The 17,763-nt window shown below is 35.2% G+C and overlaps 2 protein-coding genes and 1 pseudogene across 2 annotated transcripts; 2 read left to right on the plus strand and 1 right to left on the minus strand.

Moving 5' to 3' along the window:
- The first annotated feature begins 925 nt into the window (after nucleotides 1-925).
- On the plus strand, nucleotides 926-1,502 carry LOC116131066 (GDSL esterase/lipase 4-like). The gene is made up of 2 exons (XM_031416710.1): nucleotides 926-1,118; nucleotides 1,225-1,502. Exons 1-2 carry the CDS (start codon nucleotides 980-982, stop codon nucleotides 1,452-1,454), a joined length of 369 nt encoding a protein of 122 aa, XP_031272570.1. The 5' UTR covers nucleotides 926-979; the 3' UTR covers nucleotides 1,455-1,502.
- Nucleotides 1,503-1,795: 293 nt separating this feature from the next.
- On the plus strand, nucleotides 1,796-7,439 carry LOC116131035 (GDSL esterase/lipase 1-like). The gene is made up of 8 exons (XM_031416688.1): nucleotides 1,796-1,811; nucleotides 2,861-3,046; nucleotides 3,155-3,276; nucleotides 3,369-3,593; nucleotides 3,676-3,921; nucleotides 6,267-6,389; nucleotides 6,506-6,618; nucleotides 7,343-7,439. The coding sequence occupies exons 1-8, from the start codon at nucleotides 1,796-1,798 to the stop codon at nucleotides 7,437-7,439; spliced, it is 1,128 nt and encodes a 375-aa protein (XP_031272548.1).
- Nucleotides 7,440-16,211: 8,772 nt separating this feature from the next.
- Nucleotides 16,212-17,390, minus strand: LOC116131036 (annotated as a pseudogene).
- Nucleotides 17,391-17,763: the final 373 nt, after the last annotated feature.

Genomic DNA, 17,763 nt, shown 5'->3' on the forward strand with positions numbered 1-17,763 from the left:
GGCAAGGTAAGCAAGTTTGTTCTCTACTTAATTGTTACATTTTATGTAACCCTTTCTAGCGCGACGGAATGTTATGATATTAAAAATCATAGCTCTTGTTTGTCTTTGGAGATTCATCTTTGACACAGGCAACAATCCGTATCTTCCCGCAAATGAAGGTGGGTTCTACGGGGACTCTTTGGCCCTGGATGACCTTCTTTGAAAAGCCCACTGGAAGAATCTCTGATGGCCGTCTATCCCTGACTTCATTGGTATGTACCTAAAACTAGCTACTGGTTACTGGAATAAATAATTACTATTCTCAGAATTACTTTGGGAAGACATTAATGTAATAATATATCTAAAATATGAACTTGGTTATGGCTGCAGCAACTAATGCAAAATTGAGAATACCAGTACATACCTGGAGGAAGGAGGTGTATTTATTGATGGAATCAACTTTGCTTCAGCCGGGGCAGGTGTTCTTGGCGAGAGTGAGACGGCGGTAATCTCTTCTTCTTTTCTCAGTGTGTTTCATGTCAGCACATATATATATATATATATAAATGTTTTTGTACATGTTTCAGATTAACCTTGGAGTACAATTACAATATTCACAGACCTTCGTAAAACAATGGAACAGTATTAGGCCACGAGGAAACCAAAAGTCTTTTGCACAGATCTGTGTTCTTGTTCAGCATAGGAGGCACGACTACATGAGGTTTAACATGAACAGAGATCCTACTCTTTCCGAGCAGGTTGAACTTGTAGGGCAGGTGATGGGTAATTATACAGCTGCACTCGAAGTAAGATATACTAACCTCCATAAATATATATATTAACTTAATGTACATATAATTATATATATTTTTGCAATTTTTGTAGGAATTTTATGCTCTAGGAGTAAGGAAAATTGGGTTCAGAATGTTGGACCTTGGGTTGCATGCCAAATGTCAGACAAAGAACCAATAACGTAGAGGTTGATTGTGTAGATAGATTCATGAGCCAGGCAACATTGCACAACAGTTTCCTAGCTACTGTCCTGGAGCAATTTGAGCTTAAACACCCTGGTTTCAAATATGCATTATTTGATTACTACAATGCTCTTCGTGACAGAACTCTTCATCCCACAGAGCATGGTAATTATCAATGCATCAATCAACCATTGTTTTTTATTGTACGTCTTTAATTAATTGGCAAGATTATTATTAAATTGATTATGGTTTTTTGTTGATCTTCCTTCAGGCTTCAAGGTAGGAAATGTTGCATGCTGTGGCAGTGGAGTACTGAATGGAGAAAATTGCAGTAGTACTCAGGAACCTTTCAATTTATGCGAAGATGTGAATGAGTATGTGTATTTTGATGGGGGTCATCATACTGATAGAGCCAACTTTCAACTAGCACAGCTGATGTGGAGAGGACCAAAACATGTCACAGGACCTTGTTACAATGTCGAGATGTTGTTTAATCTCTAAATATATGTAGGCTCGGAGAGCTCTAATTAAATAAAGGGGATGCATGCATGTAATATGTCATGTTCCCACAAAAATAAGGTGATTGGGATTTCTTGTCCATAGCCATAGGTCTAGGACTCGTGTGACAAAAGTTCTCTTGGGATATCTGATCTTGAGATTGTTGTTAATTTCTAGTTTTTATTTCAGTAATTTCAAAAAAATCTCTGACAACATTTCAAATTTTCATTTTCATTCATTTTCTGTCACGTCAGTTTGTGTACAAATCTTTATAAGATTTGTTTGCACATCAAGTATTATTGTAATACATTAACGACCAATATGATAAGTCAGCAATTACATTGATGACGATAGACGATGGTACGTTAAATGTTCGTATCTCATAGACCACATAAAATGTTCAACATACTCACATTGTTAACTTAACTTGACACAAATTAATTATTGGATGAGTACATGAAGACAGAAGTACGAGAATATTGTGTGTCAAAAGCAGACAATATCTTATCCAAAACTTGTGGTGTCGATTGAACATTAATTATTTTTCTTAAATAATTTACTTGAATGGCTCATGAATGAAACAGTCTAGATTAATATGAAACCAAAAAAACAATAAACACACACAAACCACAAACAGTAAAGAGAAAAAAGAAATACGAACGATTTACTCTGGTTCACCCAATTAACAGACTACGTAATACTACCTCACCTTTCTCGTTTATAATGAATGTTATTTGCCCTATGATTTGCTATCACACTCATATTAAGAGAAAAGAATATTTATATATTAAGTTTAAAAGACTAAGATCTAATATTACAAAGATTTATATTCCTAAGCCCAAACCTAATAATAAACTAATAACTTAGAGAAATCGTTCAATGGCTTTCATGAAAAAAATCCAAACTGCCTACAGGCCTAGGGACGCTGCCCCTTATTGTTAAAGTGATCGATAACTCCAATAATGAGGACCTATTCCCATCTTAATATTGAAGATGAGGATAGATATATATTTCTCATTAGCCAAACACAAATAGAGGAGAAATCAGTTATTTAGAAGTTTAAAGTGGCCTTTGAACCATAACATAAAGATGATTCTTCAAATAATTTACAAAATAACCCAAATTCTACTTGTTTGTAAGAAACAAAAAAGTTAACACATCAAACAGTGCCCACCACTGGTTCAAGCCCACATTAAGTGTCCATAAGTCAAACTTTGCTTCTTATATTCACACTCTCCACTCACCATTTTAAAAGCAATCGCCATGTGACCACCACCACCACCAAATATTGATTAATGGTTCTTACTTGCAAACTACAACAGGATTCAATGGCAAGTCTGAAATTCCTTTGTTGTGGGATACTCCTATTTGTAAGTATTCTTCTTAATCCAATTAGTTGCCATGCTCAGTCAAAGCCTGGAGCTGCAAAACGAAAGCCTTGTTTGTGTTTGGAGACTCCTTGTTTGATCCTGGCAACAACCAGTATCTAAATGACAGCAGAAAAGGAATTGCAACAACCTTTCCTTATGGAGAAACGTACTTCAAACGCCCCACTGGAAGGCTTTCTGATGGCCGCACAGTGCCTGATTTGATTGGTACAACACATTAATAATGTTAGCTAGTCAATTGCTTCAATTACTTGATGTATCAATGAATTACTTTGAGTGAATTTTGATAGTTTATACTTCATTAAATTGTTGCAGCCCAGTTTTCCAATTTGCCTATACTTGCACCATACCTGCAACCGGGTCCTCATCAACTCACTGATGGGGCAAACTTTGCTTCTGCTGGAGCTGGAGTTCTTGATGAAACTCATCCTGGAACGGTATGCATCTTTGTTTTCTGTATTTTGCATAAAATTAAGGAATATATATAATCTGAGTAGGAATTTAACCTATTTGTGTCTCTTTTTGGCAGATACGCCTGAGGTTGCAGCTAAGCTATTTTAAGGATGTGGCGAAATCACTGAAGCAGAAACTAGGTGAAGCAGAAGCCAATAGGGTGTTGAGGAATGCGGTTTATTTGTTTAGCATTGGAGGCAATGATTACTTCAGCTTTTCTCAGACAAACCCCAGAGCTTCTCAGTCCTCCAAGGGTCAATATGTTAAAACAGTCATTGGAAACTTAACATCTGTGCTCAAAGTTAGTCATTTGTCAGAGTTCTAAACTTAATTTTGTAATATTTAGATGATAACTAAGAGTTCATGTTGTAAATTTGCTGCAGGAGATATATAATATAGGAGGGGGGAAAATTGCATTTCAAAATGCAGGGCCATTGGGTTGCCTACCAGGAATGAAATCTTTTGATCCTAAGCTTGGAAGTGCTTGCTCTGAGGAACCCTCATCACTAGCAAGACTACACAACAGATATCTAGCTGTTGTCCTTAAGAAGCTATCAACCCAGTTGCCAGGATTCAAATATGCAATATTTGATTACTACAATGCACTTGGTGACAGAGTTGCTAAAGAGGTTAGCCTCACAATCGAGATTTGCTCCCTTTCTGAGTTTCTGAGTTTAACTTGGGTCATCTATCACAATAATATTGTGGATTACTTGGTCATTTGGGTTTGTAGTTATTCAATAGATCTGAGAGATTAGTTAGGTGTTGCATAAATTAACCCAAACTTATAGTTACCCAAAAAAAAAAAAAAAAAAAAAAAAAAAAAAAAAAGGTTAGGTTGTAACATGTTATAGGAACCACAACATGAAAGTAAGTGTTATTAATGATAATAATACCTACTAGTCCAAAAACATTAATTGTGAAAATTGTCTGAATCTGTGAAATGAACAGTGGTCCTATATTAAATATGTCGATTCACCTCTCCTTGCAAAGCATATTTTTTTGTTGGTTCTAAAACCAATACGTGTCTAAGATCACCTTATACTGCTTCATTCAATGACGTATGAAAAACGAGCCAAAATTCTCTACAACAGAAAATCATGAAGAATGGTGATAATGGAAGACAGTTAGTTAGGTACAACAGAAATTCAAATTCAACTGATAAATTTGTTGACCACTCAAGGAAATCTTGGATGTTTATGCAAAAGATGAACCAGTGGTTCCACAATCAAGCAAATTGAATTCAGGGATTTTTCTATTATTAATAAATAGAATACATATGATCTCATTTTAGTATTTTTAAAGAATTTATTTTTTGTGCTACAGATCGTGCAATGGAAAATAACATTCGAGATTAATGATGTAAGAATAAAGTTACATCGCATAAAAATGCGATATTACGTGGTTCGATATAACCCGTTTACATCCACGAATGAGAGAAACCTTTATGGCCAATACATTTAATAGTTCAACCCAGTGCTTGAGCGGAAACAATCTTACAATCCTAGTTTCTAAGACACTTTACATGTTTAACAACTTTACATCCTATATCTGTACTCTCATATCTCTGGTAACCTTGAATGATTCCCCTCCTATATTTATAGGTAGTATAAGACATTTTATTTCTAATAGATTCTTTCAATTTCTAAATGACCCTCATAATTCTATTTCTATTTGTATTCGTATTCTTTTTAAATAATTTCCTAAAGACATACAACATTTTTAGAACAATAGGAAAACGAGTCTAATATCCGAACATGTTTCATCCACCAACGGTATGTATACAAAGTAGTCACCTACCATATTTGTGACTTACACGGTCCATTGGGCTTGTAGGTATTCAATAAAATCTTAGGATTAGTTAAGGTGCACGTATAACCTGACACCTCAATTATCAATAAATAATAATAAATAATAATAATAATAATAATAATAATAATAAAAGTTTGCTAGGTTTATAACAAAAATTCAAATTGAATTGAATTTGTACAAGTATATAGGACCACCAATCAATACTATAATCCAGAGACATATTAACTCTAATTCTGATAAAATTTGAGGTGGATCTGACTCCTCACCCAATAGGCCTTATTGAATAGGAGGATTACCCCCTCTTATAACCAGTAAGCTTGAACGTGCCTAGTCGGTGTGGGACTCGAACACTCCACCTCATGGTCAGGCCCATATGTTGGTCATTCCTGTTACCGGAGGTAGTTGTCGGCTCTAACTTCTCATCCGCTGGTCAAGCACTCAGTTCAACTGAATTTAGACTCTGATACCATGATATAATTTGAGGTGGAAGTTTATGCAAAAGATGAACCAGTGGTCTACCTCAAGCAAATGTCATTTAGGAAAAAAAAAAAAAATTCTTATTATTCATATATATACATGTGATCTCGTTTTGGTTGTACTTATTTAAATGAATTTAATTTTGTTGTTCATCTACCAATGGTATGTATAATAGAGGATAACGTATATATACTCGAAAAGCACATGAAATGAGGACTCTTTTTGCAATTTATATAACTTATAAATCAAATTCATAAAATAGAGACATCTTGGAAAAGAAATAAAAATGGTCTTACTGACTATTACATGTGTAATCCTTTCTGGCACCATAAAACCCTAGCTAGCAACCAAATGTAGAAATTAAACCACGTGATAATGGTGCAGAGATTTTTTTTTATTTTTTATTTATTTTATTTTTTATTTATTTTTATTTATTTTTATTTTTTTTATTTTTTAAGAAAAAAGTCTAACAGCAATACCACAAATATGAGCAGAGGGAAGGCTCAAAGCAAGAAAACAACTACAAGTGTGTATTGTGGAGTTGTGTATTGAGTGATGGCAAGTCGAAGCAGTTTGTTCTCTACTTAATTGTTACATTTTATGTAACCCTTTCTAGCGCGACGGAATGTTATGATATTAAAATCATAAGCTCTTGTTGTCTTTGGAGATTCACTCTTTGACACAGCAACATCCGTATCTCCCGCAAATGAAGGTGGGTTTCCTACGGGGACTCTTTGGCCCTACGATGACCTTCTTTGAAAAGCCCACTGGAAGAATCTCTGATGGCCTCTACTCCCTGACTTCATTGGTATTACCTAAAACTAGCTACCTGGTTACTGGAATAAATAATTACTATTCTCAGAATTACTTTGGGACATTAATGTAATAATAATATTCTAAAATATGAATTGGTTCTGGCTGCAGCCTAATGCAAAATTGAGACTACCAGTACCATACCTGGAGGAAGGAGTGTTTATTATTGATGGATCAACTTTGCTTCAGCCGGGGCAGGTGTTCTTGGCGAGAGTGAGACGGCGGTAATCTCTTCTTCTTCTTCTAGTGTGTTTCTGTCAGCACATTATATATATATATATTATAAAGTTTGTACATGTTTCAGATTAACCTTGGAGTACATTAATATTTCAAGACCTTCGTAAAACAATTGGAACAGATATTAGGCCACGAGGAAACCAAAAGTCTTTTGCACAGATCTGTGTTCTTGTTCAGCTAGGAGCAACGACTACATGAGGTTTAACATGAACAGGATCCTACTCTTTCCGAGCAGGTTGAACTTGTAGGGCAGGTGATGGTAATTATACAGCTGCACTCGAAGTAAGATATATCCTAACCCTTCAATAATATATATATATTAACTAATGTACATATAATTATATATTTTTGCAATTTTTGTAGGAATTTTAGCTCTAGAGTAGGAAAATTGGGTTCCAGAATGTTGGACCTTTGGGTTGCATGCCAATGTCAGACAAAGAACAAATAACGTAGAGGTTGATTGTGTAGATAGATTCATGAGCCGGCAACATTGCACAACAGTTTCCTATCTCGTCCTGGAGCAATTTGAGCTTAACAACCCTGGTTTCAAATATGCATTATTTGATTACACATGCTCTTCGTGACAGAACTCTTCACCCACAGAACATGGTAATTATCAATGCATCAATCAATCATTGTTTTTTTATCGTACGTCTTTAATTAATGGCAAGATTATTTAAATTGATTATGGTTTTTGTTGATCTTCCTCAGGCTTCAAGGTAGGAAATGTTGCATGCTGTGGCAGTGGATACTGAATGGAGAAAATGCAGTAGTACTCAGGAACCTTTCAATTTATGCGAAGATGTGAATGAGTATGTGTATTTTGATGGGGGTCTCATACTGATAGAGCCAACTTCAACTAGCACACTGATGTGGAGAGGACCAAAACATGTCCCAGGACTATTTTTGCGATTTCTAGTCGTTTCACTCATCGGAAATTGCCTTCATCACCATCTTTAGACTCATTTGCCATTCCTCTTCAAAACTCCCAACATCCTAGCCACCAATTGCTCGTCGATTGTCATCCTCAATTGCTAGCAAGGCGCCACGCATTTTTGCAATTTTTTATAATTTCACCCACCGAAAACCACCTCTATCGCCACCTTTAGACTCATCGGCCTGTATTATTCAAAACCCCATCCTAGCCACCAATTGTTGGTCGGTGATCGGCCGGATCGGGTCGGGTTTTAAAACCTTGCGTTAAACTTCATATTAAAGTTTGATCCTTATTTCATAGTTCAAGCTCTTGGGTTGAATAGTTTATCAACATGACATACATTATACTCAAATCGATTCTCTTAATTTATCAAGTCACCCTTCAGCAGGAAAAAATGTGGTACTAACCATTCCTCGGTAGCAGGGTGGGGTGATAGGGACTCTGGGGTGTATTATTCAAGAGGTCTTAAGTTTGATTCTGCTTGATTGCTTATAAGGGTAGCCACTAAAAGGTTTATCCGGTTGTTAACTTCAAAGCTTGGGGGATTAATCGAGATGTACAAAAACTGACCCAGACACCCCTAGTCACCAAAAAAAAAAAAAAAAAAAAAAAATGTGGTACTAAACTAGATTAGATTGGATAAAAAATAATACTTATATACGTATTCTCTACTTAGGACCATATGCAAGATTGATGATATTTTGTCATGAAAGTCGATGTTTTATCAAAGATAGTGGATAATGTTAAAGAAAGTTAGGTTATAACAACAGTTGAATTCAAGCAATAAATTCGTAGACATATATAGGACCTACCACCCACGAGAAAATTCAGTTTAACCTTGTGAAGACATTCAATGCATGAATCAATCCCTCTTGAAGCATATTTTGTTTGGATTCGCAATGAAATACATCATGTTATAGAACTTGATTCAATGAATCAATACCATAGATTGACTATTCTTTGTACTAATTGTATTCTCGACTCAAATTTATAGTCCGTTCGTTTTCTATCTATCTCATAATTTGTCATTGTAAGACATGAGATATCTATTCACAAAGTGAATTTTATTTAATATATTACAAGTGTTAGAAGTTAAATTTGTCCCATATTATCAAATTAATAGACTGTTGTGATACATATATATGTATATATATAGTTAAACTCTTTCCTCCTTTAAACTAGCTTTTGTTTTGCCACTGTTTTGACTTGAAAGCTGGACCACTCTTCTCCATTCACGTAAGCTAATGCAAAATCAATTTTATTTGTTCTTTGCAAAAAGATGCACATCGACACAAAAGAAAACTAACCAAGAAAACGAGTTAAAAATCTCTAAAGACATATTGATGATTGTTATTTCTTTGTTTTTAATATAAAAATTTCAATCTATAGTGGTGAAGAAAGTTAAATCTATAATGGTGAAGAAAGTTAAGTTATAAAAACCTTAAGAGGTTAGCCTCCAATCGAGATTTGCTCCCTTTCTGAGTTTCTGAGTTTAAAATTGGGGTCATCTATCACAATAATATTGTGGATTACTTGGTCATTTGTGGTTTGTAGTGTATTCAATAGATCTGAGAGATTAGTTGAGGTGTGCATAAATTAACCCAAACATTATAGTTACCCAAAAAAAAAAAAAAAAAAAAAAAAAAAAAAAAAGGTTAGGTTGTAACATGTTATAGGACCACAACATGGAAAGTAAGTGTTATTAATGAATATAATCCTACATAGTCCAAAAACATTAATTGTGATTAATTGTCTGAATCGTGAAATGAAGCGTGGTCCTATATTAAAATGTCGATTCACCTCTCCCTTGCAAAGCATATTTTGTTTGGTTTCTAAAACCAATACGTGTCTAAGATCACCTTATACTGCTTCATTCAATGATCGTATGAAAAACGAGCCAAAATTCTCTACAACAGAAAATCATGAGAATGGTGATAATGGAAGACAGTTAGTTAGGTTACAACAGAGAATTCAAATTCAACTGATAAATTTGTTGACCACTGCAAGGAATTTTGGATGTTTATGCAAAAGATGAACCAGTGGTCCACAATCAAGCAAATGTGAATTCAGGGATTTTTCTATTATTAATAAATAGTAGATACATATGATCTCATTTAGTAATATTTAAATGAATTTATTTTTTGTGCTACAAGATCGTGCAATGAAAATTACATTCGAGATTAATGATGTAAGAATAAAGTTACATCGCAAAAAAAATGCGATATTTACGTGGTTCGATATAACCCGTTTACATCCACGAATGAGAGAAATCCTTTATGGCCAATACATAATTAATAGAGTTCAACCCAGTGCTTAGAGCGAAACATCTTACAATCCTAGTTCTAAGACACTTTACATGTTTAACAACTTTACATCCTATATCTGTACTCTCATATTCTCTGGTAACCTGAATTGATTCCCACTCCTATATATAGGTAGTATATGAGACATTTTATTTCTAATAGGATAACATTTCAATTTCTAATATGACCCTCATAATTCTATTTCTATTTGTAATCGTATTCTTTATTAAATATTTCCTAAAGACATACAACATTTTTAGAACAAATAGGAAAACGAGTCATAATATCCGAACATGTTATTCATCCACCAACGGAGTATACAAAGTAGTCACCTACCATATTTGTGACTTACGGTCCATTGGGCTTGTAGGGGATTCAATAAAATCTTAGGATTAGTTAAGGTGCACGTAAGTTGACCTGGAAACCTCAATTATCAAATAATAATAAAATAATAATAATAATAATAATATAATAATAATAATAAAAAGTTTGCTAGGTTATAACAAAAATTCAAATGAATTGATAAATTTGTACAAGTATATAGGACCACCAATCAAAATACATATAATCCAGAGACAATATTAACTCTAATTCTGATAAAATTTGAGGTGGATCTGACTCCTCACCCAATAAGGCCTATTGAATGGAGGATTACCCCCCTTTATAAACCAGTAAGCTTGAACGTGCCTAGTCGGTGTGGGACTCGAAACATCCACCTCACGGTCAGGCCCATATGTTGGGTCATTCCTGTACCGGAGGTAGTTGTCGGCTCTAACTCTTCACGCTGGTCAAGCACTCAGTTCAACTGAATTTAGACTCTGATACCATGATAAATTTGAGGTGGAAGTTTATGCAAAGATGAACCAGTGGTCTACCATCAAGCAAATGTCAATTTGAGAAAAAAAAAAAAAAAAAAATCTTATTATTCATAATAGATACATGTGATCTCGTTTGGTTGTACTTATTTAAATGAATTTATTTGTGTCATCACCAATGGTAGTATATATAGAGGATAAACGTATATAAATCGGAAAGCACATGAAAATGAGGACTCTTGCAATTTATATTAAACTTATAAATCAAATTCATAAAATAGAGACATCTGAGAAAATAAAAATGGTCTTACTTGACTATTTACATGTGTAACCTTTCTGGCACCATAAAACCCTATAGCAACCAAATGTAGAAATAAACCATGTGTAATGGTGCAGAGAATTTTTATTTTATTTTTATTATTTTTATTTTTATTTATTTATTTATTTTTATTTTTTTTATTTTTTAAGAAAAAAGACTAACAGCAATACCACTATAAATATGAGCAAGAGGGAAGGCTCAAAGCAAGAAAACAACTACAAGTGTGTAATTGTGGAGTTGTGTATTGAGTGATGGCAAGTCGAAGCAAGTTTGTTCTCTACTTAATTGTTACATTTTATGTAACCCTTTCTAGCGCGACGGAATGTTATGATATTAAAAATCATAAGCTTGTTTGTCTTTGGAGATTCACTCTGACACAGGCAACAATCCGTATCTTCCCGCAAATGAAGGTGGGTTTCCTACGGGGACTCTTGGCCTACGGGATGACCTTCTTTGAAAGCCCTGGAAGAATCTCTGATGGCCGTCTACTCCCTGACTCATTGGTATGTACCTAAAACTAGTACCTGGTTACTGGAATAAAATAATTACTATTCTCAGAATTACTTTGGAAGACATTAATGTAATAATAATATTCTAAAATATGAACTGGTTACTGGCTGCTGCAGAACTAATGCAAAATTGAGAATACCAGTACCATACCTGGAGGAAGGAGGTGTATTTATTGATGGAATCAACTTTGCTTCAGCCGGGGCAGGTGTGTCTTGGCGAGAGTGAGACGGCGGTAATCTCTTTCTTCTTCCTCAGTGTGTTTCATGTCAGCACCTATATATATATATATATATATAAATGTTTTTGTACATGTTTCAGATTAACCTGGAGTACAATTACAATATTTCAAGACCTTCGTAAAACAATTGGAACGATATTAGGCCACGAGGAAACCAAAGTCTTTTGCACAGATCTGTGTTCTTGTTCAGCAAGGAGGCAACGACTACCTGAGGTTTAACATGAACAGAGATCCTACTCTTTCCGAGCAGGTTGAACTTGTAGGGCAGGTGATGGGTAATTATACAGCTGCACTCGAAGTAAGATATATCCTAACCCTTCAATAATAATAATATAACTTAATGTACATATAATAATATATTTTGCAATTTTTGTAGGAATTTTATGCTCTAGGGTAAGGAAAATTGGGTTCCAGAATGTTGGACCTTTGGGTTGCATGCCAAATGTCAGACAAGAACCAATAACGTAGAGGTTGATGTGTAGATGATCATGAGCCAGGCAACATTGCACAACAGTTTCCTAGCTACTGTCCTGGAGCAATTTGAGCTTAAACACCCTGGTTTCAAATATGCATTATTTGATTACTACAATGCTCTTCGTGACAGAACTCTTATCCCACAGAACATGGGAATATCAATGCATCAATCAATCATTGTTTTTTTATCGTACGTCTTTAATTAATTGGCAAGATATTATTAATTGATTATTGTTTTTTGTTGATCTTCTTCAGGCTTCAAGGTAGGAAATGTTGCATGCTGTGGCAGTGGAGTACTGAATGGAGAAAATTGCAGTAGTACTCAGGAACCTTTCAATTTATGCGAAGATGTGAATGAGTATGTGTATTTTGATGGGGGTCATCATACTGATAGAGCCAACTTTCAACTAGCACAGCTGATGTGGGAGGACCAAAACTGGCACGGACCTTGTTACAATGTCGAGGTGTTGTTAATCTATAATATATGTAGGCTCGGAGAGCTCTAATTAAATAAAGGGGATGCATGCATGTAATATGTCATGTTCCCACAAAAATAAGGTGATTGGGATTTCTTGTCATAGCCATAGGTCTAGGACTCGTGTGACAAAAGTTTCTGGGATATCTGATCTTGAGATGTTGTTAATTTCTAGTTTTTATTTCAGTAATTTCAAAAAAATCTCTGACAACATTTCAAATTTTCATTTCATTCATTTTCTGTCACGTCAGTTTGTGTACAAATCTTTATAAGATTTGTTTGCACATCAAGTATTATTGTAATACATTAACGACCAATATGATAAGTCAGCAATTACATTGATGACGATAGACGATGGTGACGTAAAGTTCGTATCTCATAGACCACAAAAATGTTCAACATACTCACATTGTTAACTAACTTGACACAAATTAATATGGATGAGTACATGAAGACAGAAGTACGAGAATGTGTGGTCAAAAGCAGACAATATCTTATCCAAAACTTGTGGTGTCGATTGAACATTAATTATTTTTCTTAAATAATTTACTTGAATGGCTCATGAATGAAACAGTCTAGATTAAATGAAACCAAAAAAACAAAAACACACACAACCACAAACAGTAAAGAGAAAAAAGAAATACGAACGATTTACTCTGGTTCACCCATTAACAGACTACGTAATACTACCTCACCTTTCGTTTATAATGAATGTTATTGCCCTATGATTTGCTATCAACATCATATTAAGAGAAAAGATATTATATATTAAGTTTAAAAGACTAAGATCTATATTACAAAGATTATATTCCTAAGCCCAACCATAATAAACTAAAACTTAGAGAAAACGTTCAATGGCTTTCATGAAAAAAATCCAAACTGCCTACAGGCCTAGGGACGCTGCCCCTTATTGTTAAAGTGATCGATAACTCCAATAATGAGGACCTATTCCATCTTAAATTGAAGATGAGGATAGATATATATTTCTCATTAGCCAAACACAAATAGAGGAGAAATCAGTTATTTAGAAGTTTAAAGTGGCCTTTGAACCATAACATAAAGATGATTCTTCATAATTTACAAAATAACCCAATTCTACTTGTTTGTAAGAAACAAAAAAGTTAACACATCAAACAGTGCCCACCACTGGTTCAAGCCCACATTAAGTGTCCATAAGTCAAACTTTCTTCTTATCACACTCTCCACTCCATTTTAAAAGCAATCGCCATGTGACCACCACCACACCAAATATATATGATAGGTTCTTATTGCAAACTACAACAGGATTCAATGGCAAGTCTGAAATTCCTTTGTTGTGGGATACCCTATTTGTAAGTATTCTTCTTAACCAATTAGTTGCCATGCTCAGTCAAAGCCTGGAGCTGCAAAACGAAAGCCTTGTGTGTGTGGGAGACTCCTTGTTGATCCTGGCAACAACCCAGTATCTAAAGACAGCAGAAAAGGAATTGCAACAACCTTTCCTTATGGAGAAACGACTTCAAACGCCCACGGAAGGCTTCTGATGGCCGCACAGTGCGATTTGATTGGTACAACACATTAATAATGTTAGCTAGTCAATTGCTTCATACTTGATGTATAATGAATTACTTTGAGTGAATTTTGATAGTTTATACTTCATTAAATTGTTGCAGCCCAGTTTTCCAATTTGCCTATACTTGCACCATACCTGCAACCGGGTCCTCATCAACCACTGATGGGGCAAACTTTGCTTTGCTGGAGCTGGAGTTCTTGATGAAACTCATCCTGGAACGGTATGCATCTTTGTTTTCTGTATTTTGCATAAAAAAAGGAATATTATAATCTGAGTAGGAATTTAACCTATTGTGTCTCTTTTTGGCAGATACGTGAGGTTGCAGCAAGTATTTAAGGATGTGGCGAAATCACTGAAGCAGAAACTAGGTGAAGCAGAAGCCATAGGGTGTTGAGGAATGCGGTTTATTTGTTAGCATTGGAGGCAATGATTACTTCAGCTTTTCTCAGACAAACCCCAGAGCTTCTCAGTCCTCCAAGGGTCAATATGTTAAAACAGTCATTGGAAACTTAACATCTGTGCTCAAAGTTAGTCATTTGTCAGAGTTCTAAACTTAATTTTGTAATATTAGATGATAACTAAGAGGTCATGTTGTAAATTTGCTGCAGGAGATATATAATATAGGAGGGGGAAAATTGCATTTCAAATGCAGGGCCATTGGGTTGCCTACCAGGAATGAAATCTTTTGATCCTAACGTTGGAAGTGCTTGCTCTGAGGAACCTCATCACTAGCAAGACTACACAACAGATATCTAGCTGTTGTCCTTAAGAAGCTATCAACCCAGTTGCCAGGATTCAAATATGCAATATTGATTACTACAATGCACTTGGTGACAGAGTTGCTAACCCTTCAAATGGTAGTTATGGCCTCAAACTTTCATTAACATGTAATTAATTTTTACATAATCTGTGTTGTGAATTTGTTTCGGGGTTTGTTGTGAAGGATTCAAAGAGGGAAGGCTGCAGTGTGCAGTGGACCTTACAGAGGAATGAATTGTGGGAATACATAAATGGGACTCAATCTTTGAGTTATGCAGTAATCCTGGAGAATATGTTTGGTTTGATGGTGGACATACTACAGAAAGAGCTAACACTCAACTAGCTAAGCTGCTTTGGAATGGAGCACCACCAGTCACAGGGCCTACAATATGAAACAACTTTTTAACCTTGATTATTAGACTATCTTGTATGTTAGTTCAGATTATGCCCAGTCTGATTAGTTTCAATAAAATTCTTCAGTAACTTGCTCTGGAATCAATCAAATTTCCCTGATAAAACTTTGCCATCTATTATGCCAGCATATTACTAACATGACTTATCTTTATCCAAGTCGTTTTCACCAAGTCTGAAGTCAACCTATGAAACTTCAAAGGCACATGAATAAATGTGAACATCCTGACAATGCTGTGAAACGTTTCTTCCAATCTCATCAATACGCGTGGGGTGGACTGTGGAGCTATTAATTGTTGTTGAAGTTGTAACATGAATCGGCATAATCTTCATTCAACAAATACCCACTATAATCTCCAGCAGCTTTCCCTGGAATAAATCTTATTTTTCTCTTGTATTACCTCATTTCCTGCGTCATTCCCCGATAAAAAGTCTGGATTCCACAGTGCTAGCTACCCAATTACTCTTCTTCTAAGCTTCCATAGTTTAAACTCCAAAAACTTCTCATCTTTACACAAGTCGTTTTCTCTAGTTTTAACTCAAAATTTGCATCTAAGTAGTACAGATTTCTGATTGAGTTGTCTCCAAGAACAATTAATTCTTCCAAATAAACTGCCAAATCGACTAAATAAAACTCCACATATAACCATAAAATGTGATAATTTTATTAAAACAATGAGAATGTATACTACATAACTACATAGCATCAATGGAATGTGCTGCAGTGCTCTAAGAATAAAATAAGCAGCTGCTCTAATCTGAATACATGTATAAAATAATACAGTGATCAGAGACTGAATAGCTGTTTCATATTGTAAGGCCTTGTGACCGGTGGTGCTCCATTCCAGAGCAGCTGAGATAGCTGGGTATTAGTATTTTCTGTAGTATGTCCACCATCAAACCACACATATTCTTTAGGATCACTGCACACCTCAAAAGATTGTGTCCCATTTATTGTTTTCCCACAATTCATTCCTCTGTAAGTCCCACTGCCACAGCAGGCGGCCTTCCCCTCTTTGAATCCTTCACAAAATAAAGCATAGCCAACAAATTACAACACAGATCATGATTAAGGAATATAAGAGGAAGTAAAAATTAATTAAATGGCTGATGAAAGTTAAGGTCATAATAACTTACCATATTTTGAAGGGAAAGCAAATCTTTCACAAATTGCATTGTAGTAATCAAAGATGGAATATTTGAATCCTGGCAACTGGGTTGATAGCTTCTTAAGAATAACAGCCAGATATCTGTTGTGTAGTCTTGCAAGTGATGAGGGTGCTTCCGAACAAGCACTTCCAAGTGTTGGATCCAGTGATTTCATCATTGGTAGGCAACCCAATTTCCCTGCATTTTGGAATGCGATTTTCCTTCCTCCCATATGATATATATCCTGCAGTTGAATTAACAAAATAAGTTTAAAACTGTGCCAAATGTTACTTACTGTGAGCACAGATCTTAAGTTGCCATTAACTGATTTAACATGTTGACCCTTGGAGGACTGAGAAGCTTTGCGGTTCATAGACGAAAAGCTGAAGTAATCACTCCCGCCAATGCTAAACAGATAAACAGCATTCCTCAACACCTTCTTGGCCTCTTTATCACCTAGTTTCTGTTTCAGTGACTTCTCCACATCCTTAAAGTAGCTAAGCTACAACTTCAGATGTATCTGCAAAACAAAAGAACAACAATCAAACTACTAATTCCCACTATTAAGCCCAACTTTCCACCATGGAAAAACAAAGGCTTATACCGTTCCAGGATGAGCTGCATCGAGAACACCGGCTCCAGCAGAAGCAAAGTTAGTCCCATCAGAGAATTGATGAGCACCCGGTTGCATGTATGGTGGGAGTATAGCCAAATTGGCAAACTAAGCTGCAACAAATCAGTGAAGTACAGAGTGTGATCAAAATTAACTCACAGTTGCATATACTTGAAGTAATTTAAACAATTGACTAGCTAACATTATTAAATTTTTAAATAAAAATCCACTAAACTATATTTGGCAATTCGCATTAAAAAACAAGTAAATAAAAGAAAAGAAAAAAAAAAAAAATAGCTTACAGTGAAAGAGAGTTGGAAGCTGAGAAGAAGACAATGGAGAGGAGAGGTTGTTAAGCAGTTTTTGTATGAGCGAGTAAGAGGGAAAAAATTGACCCAAAAGAGATAAAAGACATTTTCACAGCTGGTCAAATCTCTGGAAGCAACATTTACTTAAGATATAACTGACCAAATCTCAAGCAACTGATTTGTTACCACTGGTATTCAACAAATCAAACAATTAAGAAATGGTTGACTCTTGTTTAGGTTACCACTGGAATTCAACAAATTAGTCTTAT

The sequence above is a fragment of the Pistacia vera genome, unplaced genomic scaffold (assembly GCF_008641045.1).
Source record: "Pistacia vera cultivar Batoury unplaced genomic scaffold, PisVer_v2 Contig228, whole genome shotgun sequence".
In the NCBI taxonomy this organism is placed as follows: Eukaryota; Viridiplantae; Streptophyta; class Magnoliopsida; order Sapindales; family Anacardiaceae; genus Pistacia; species Pistacia vera.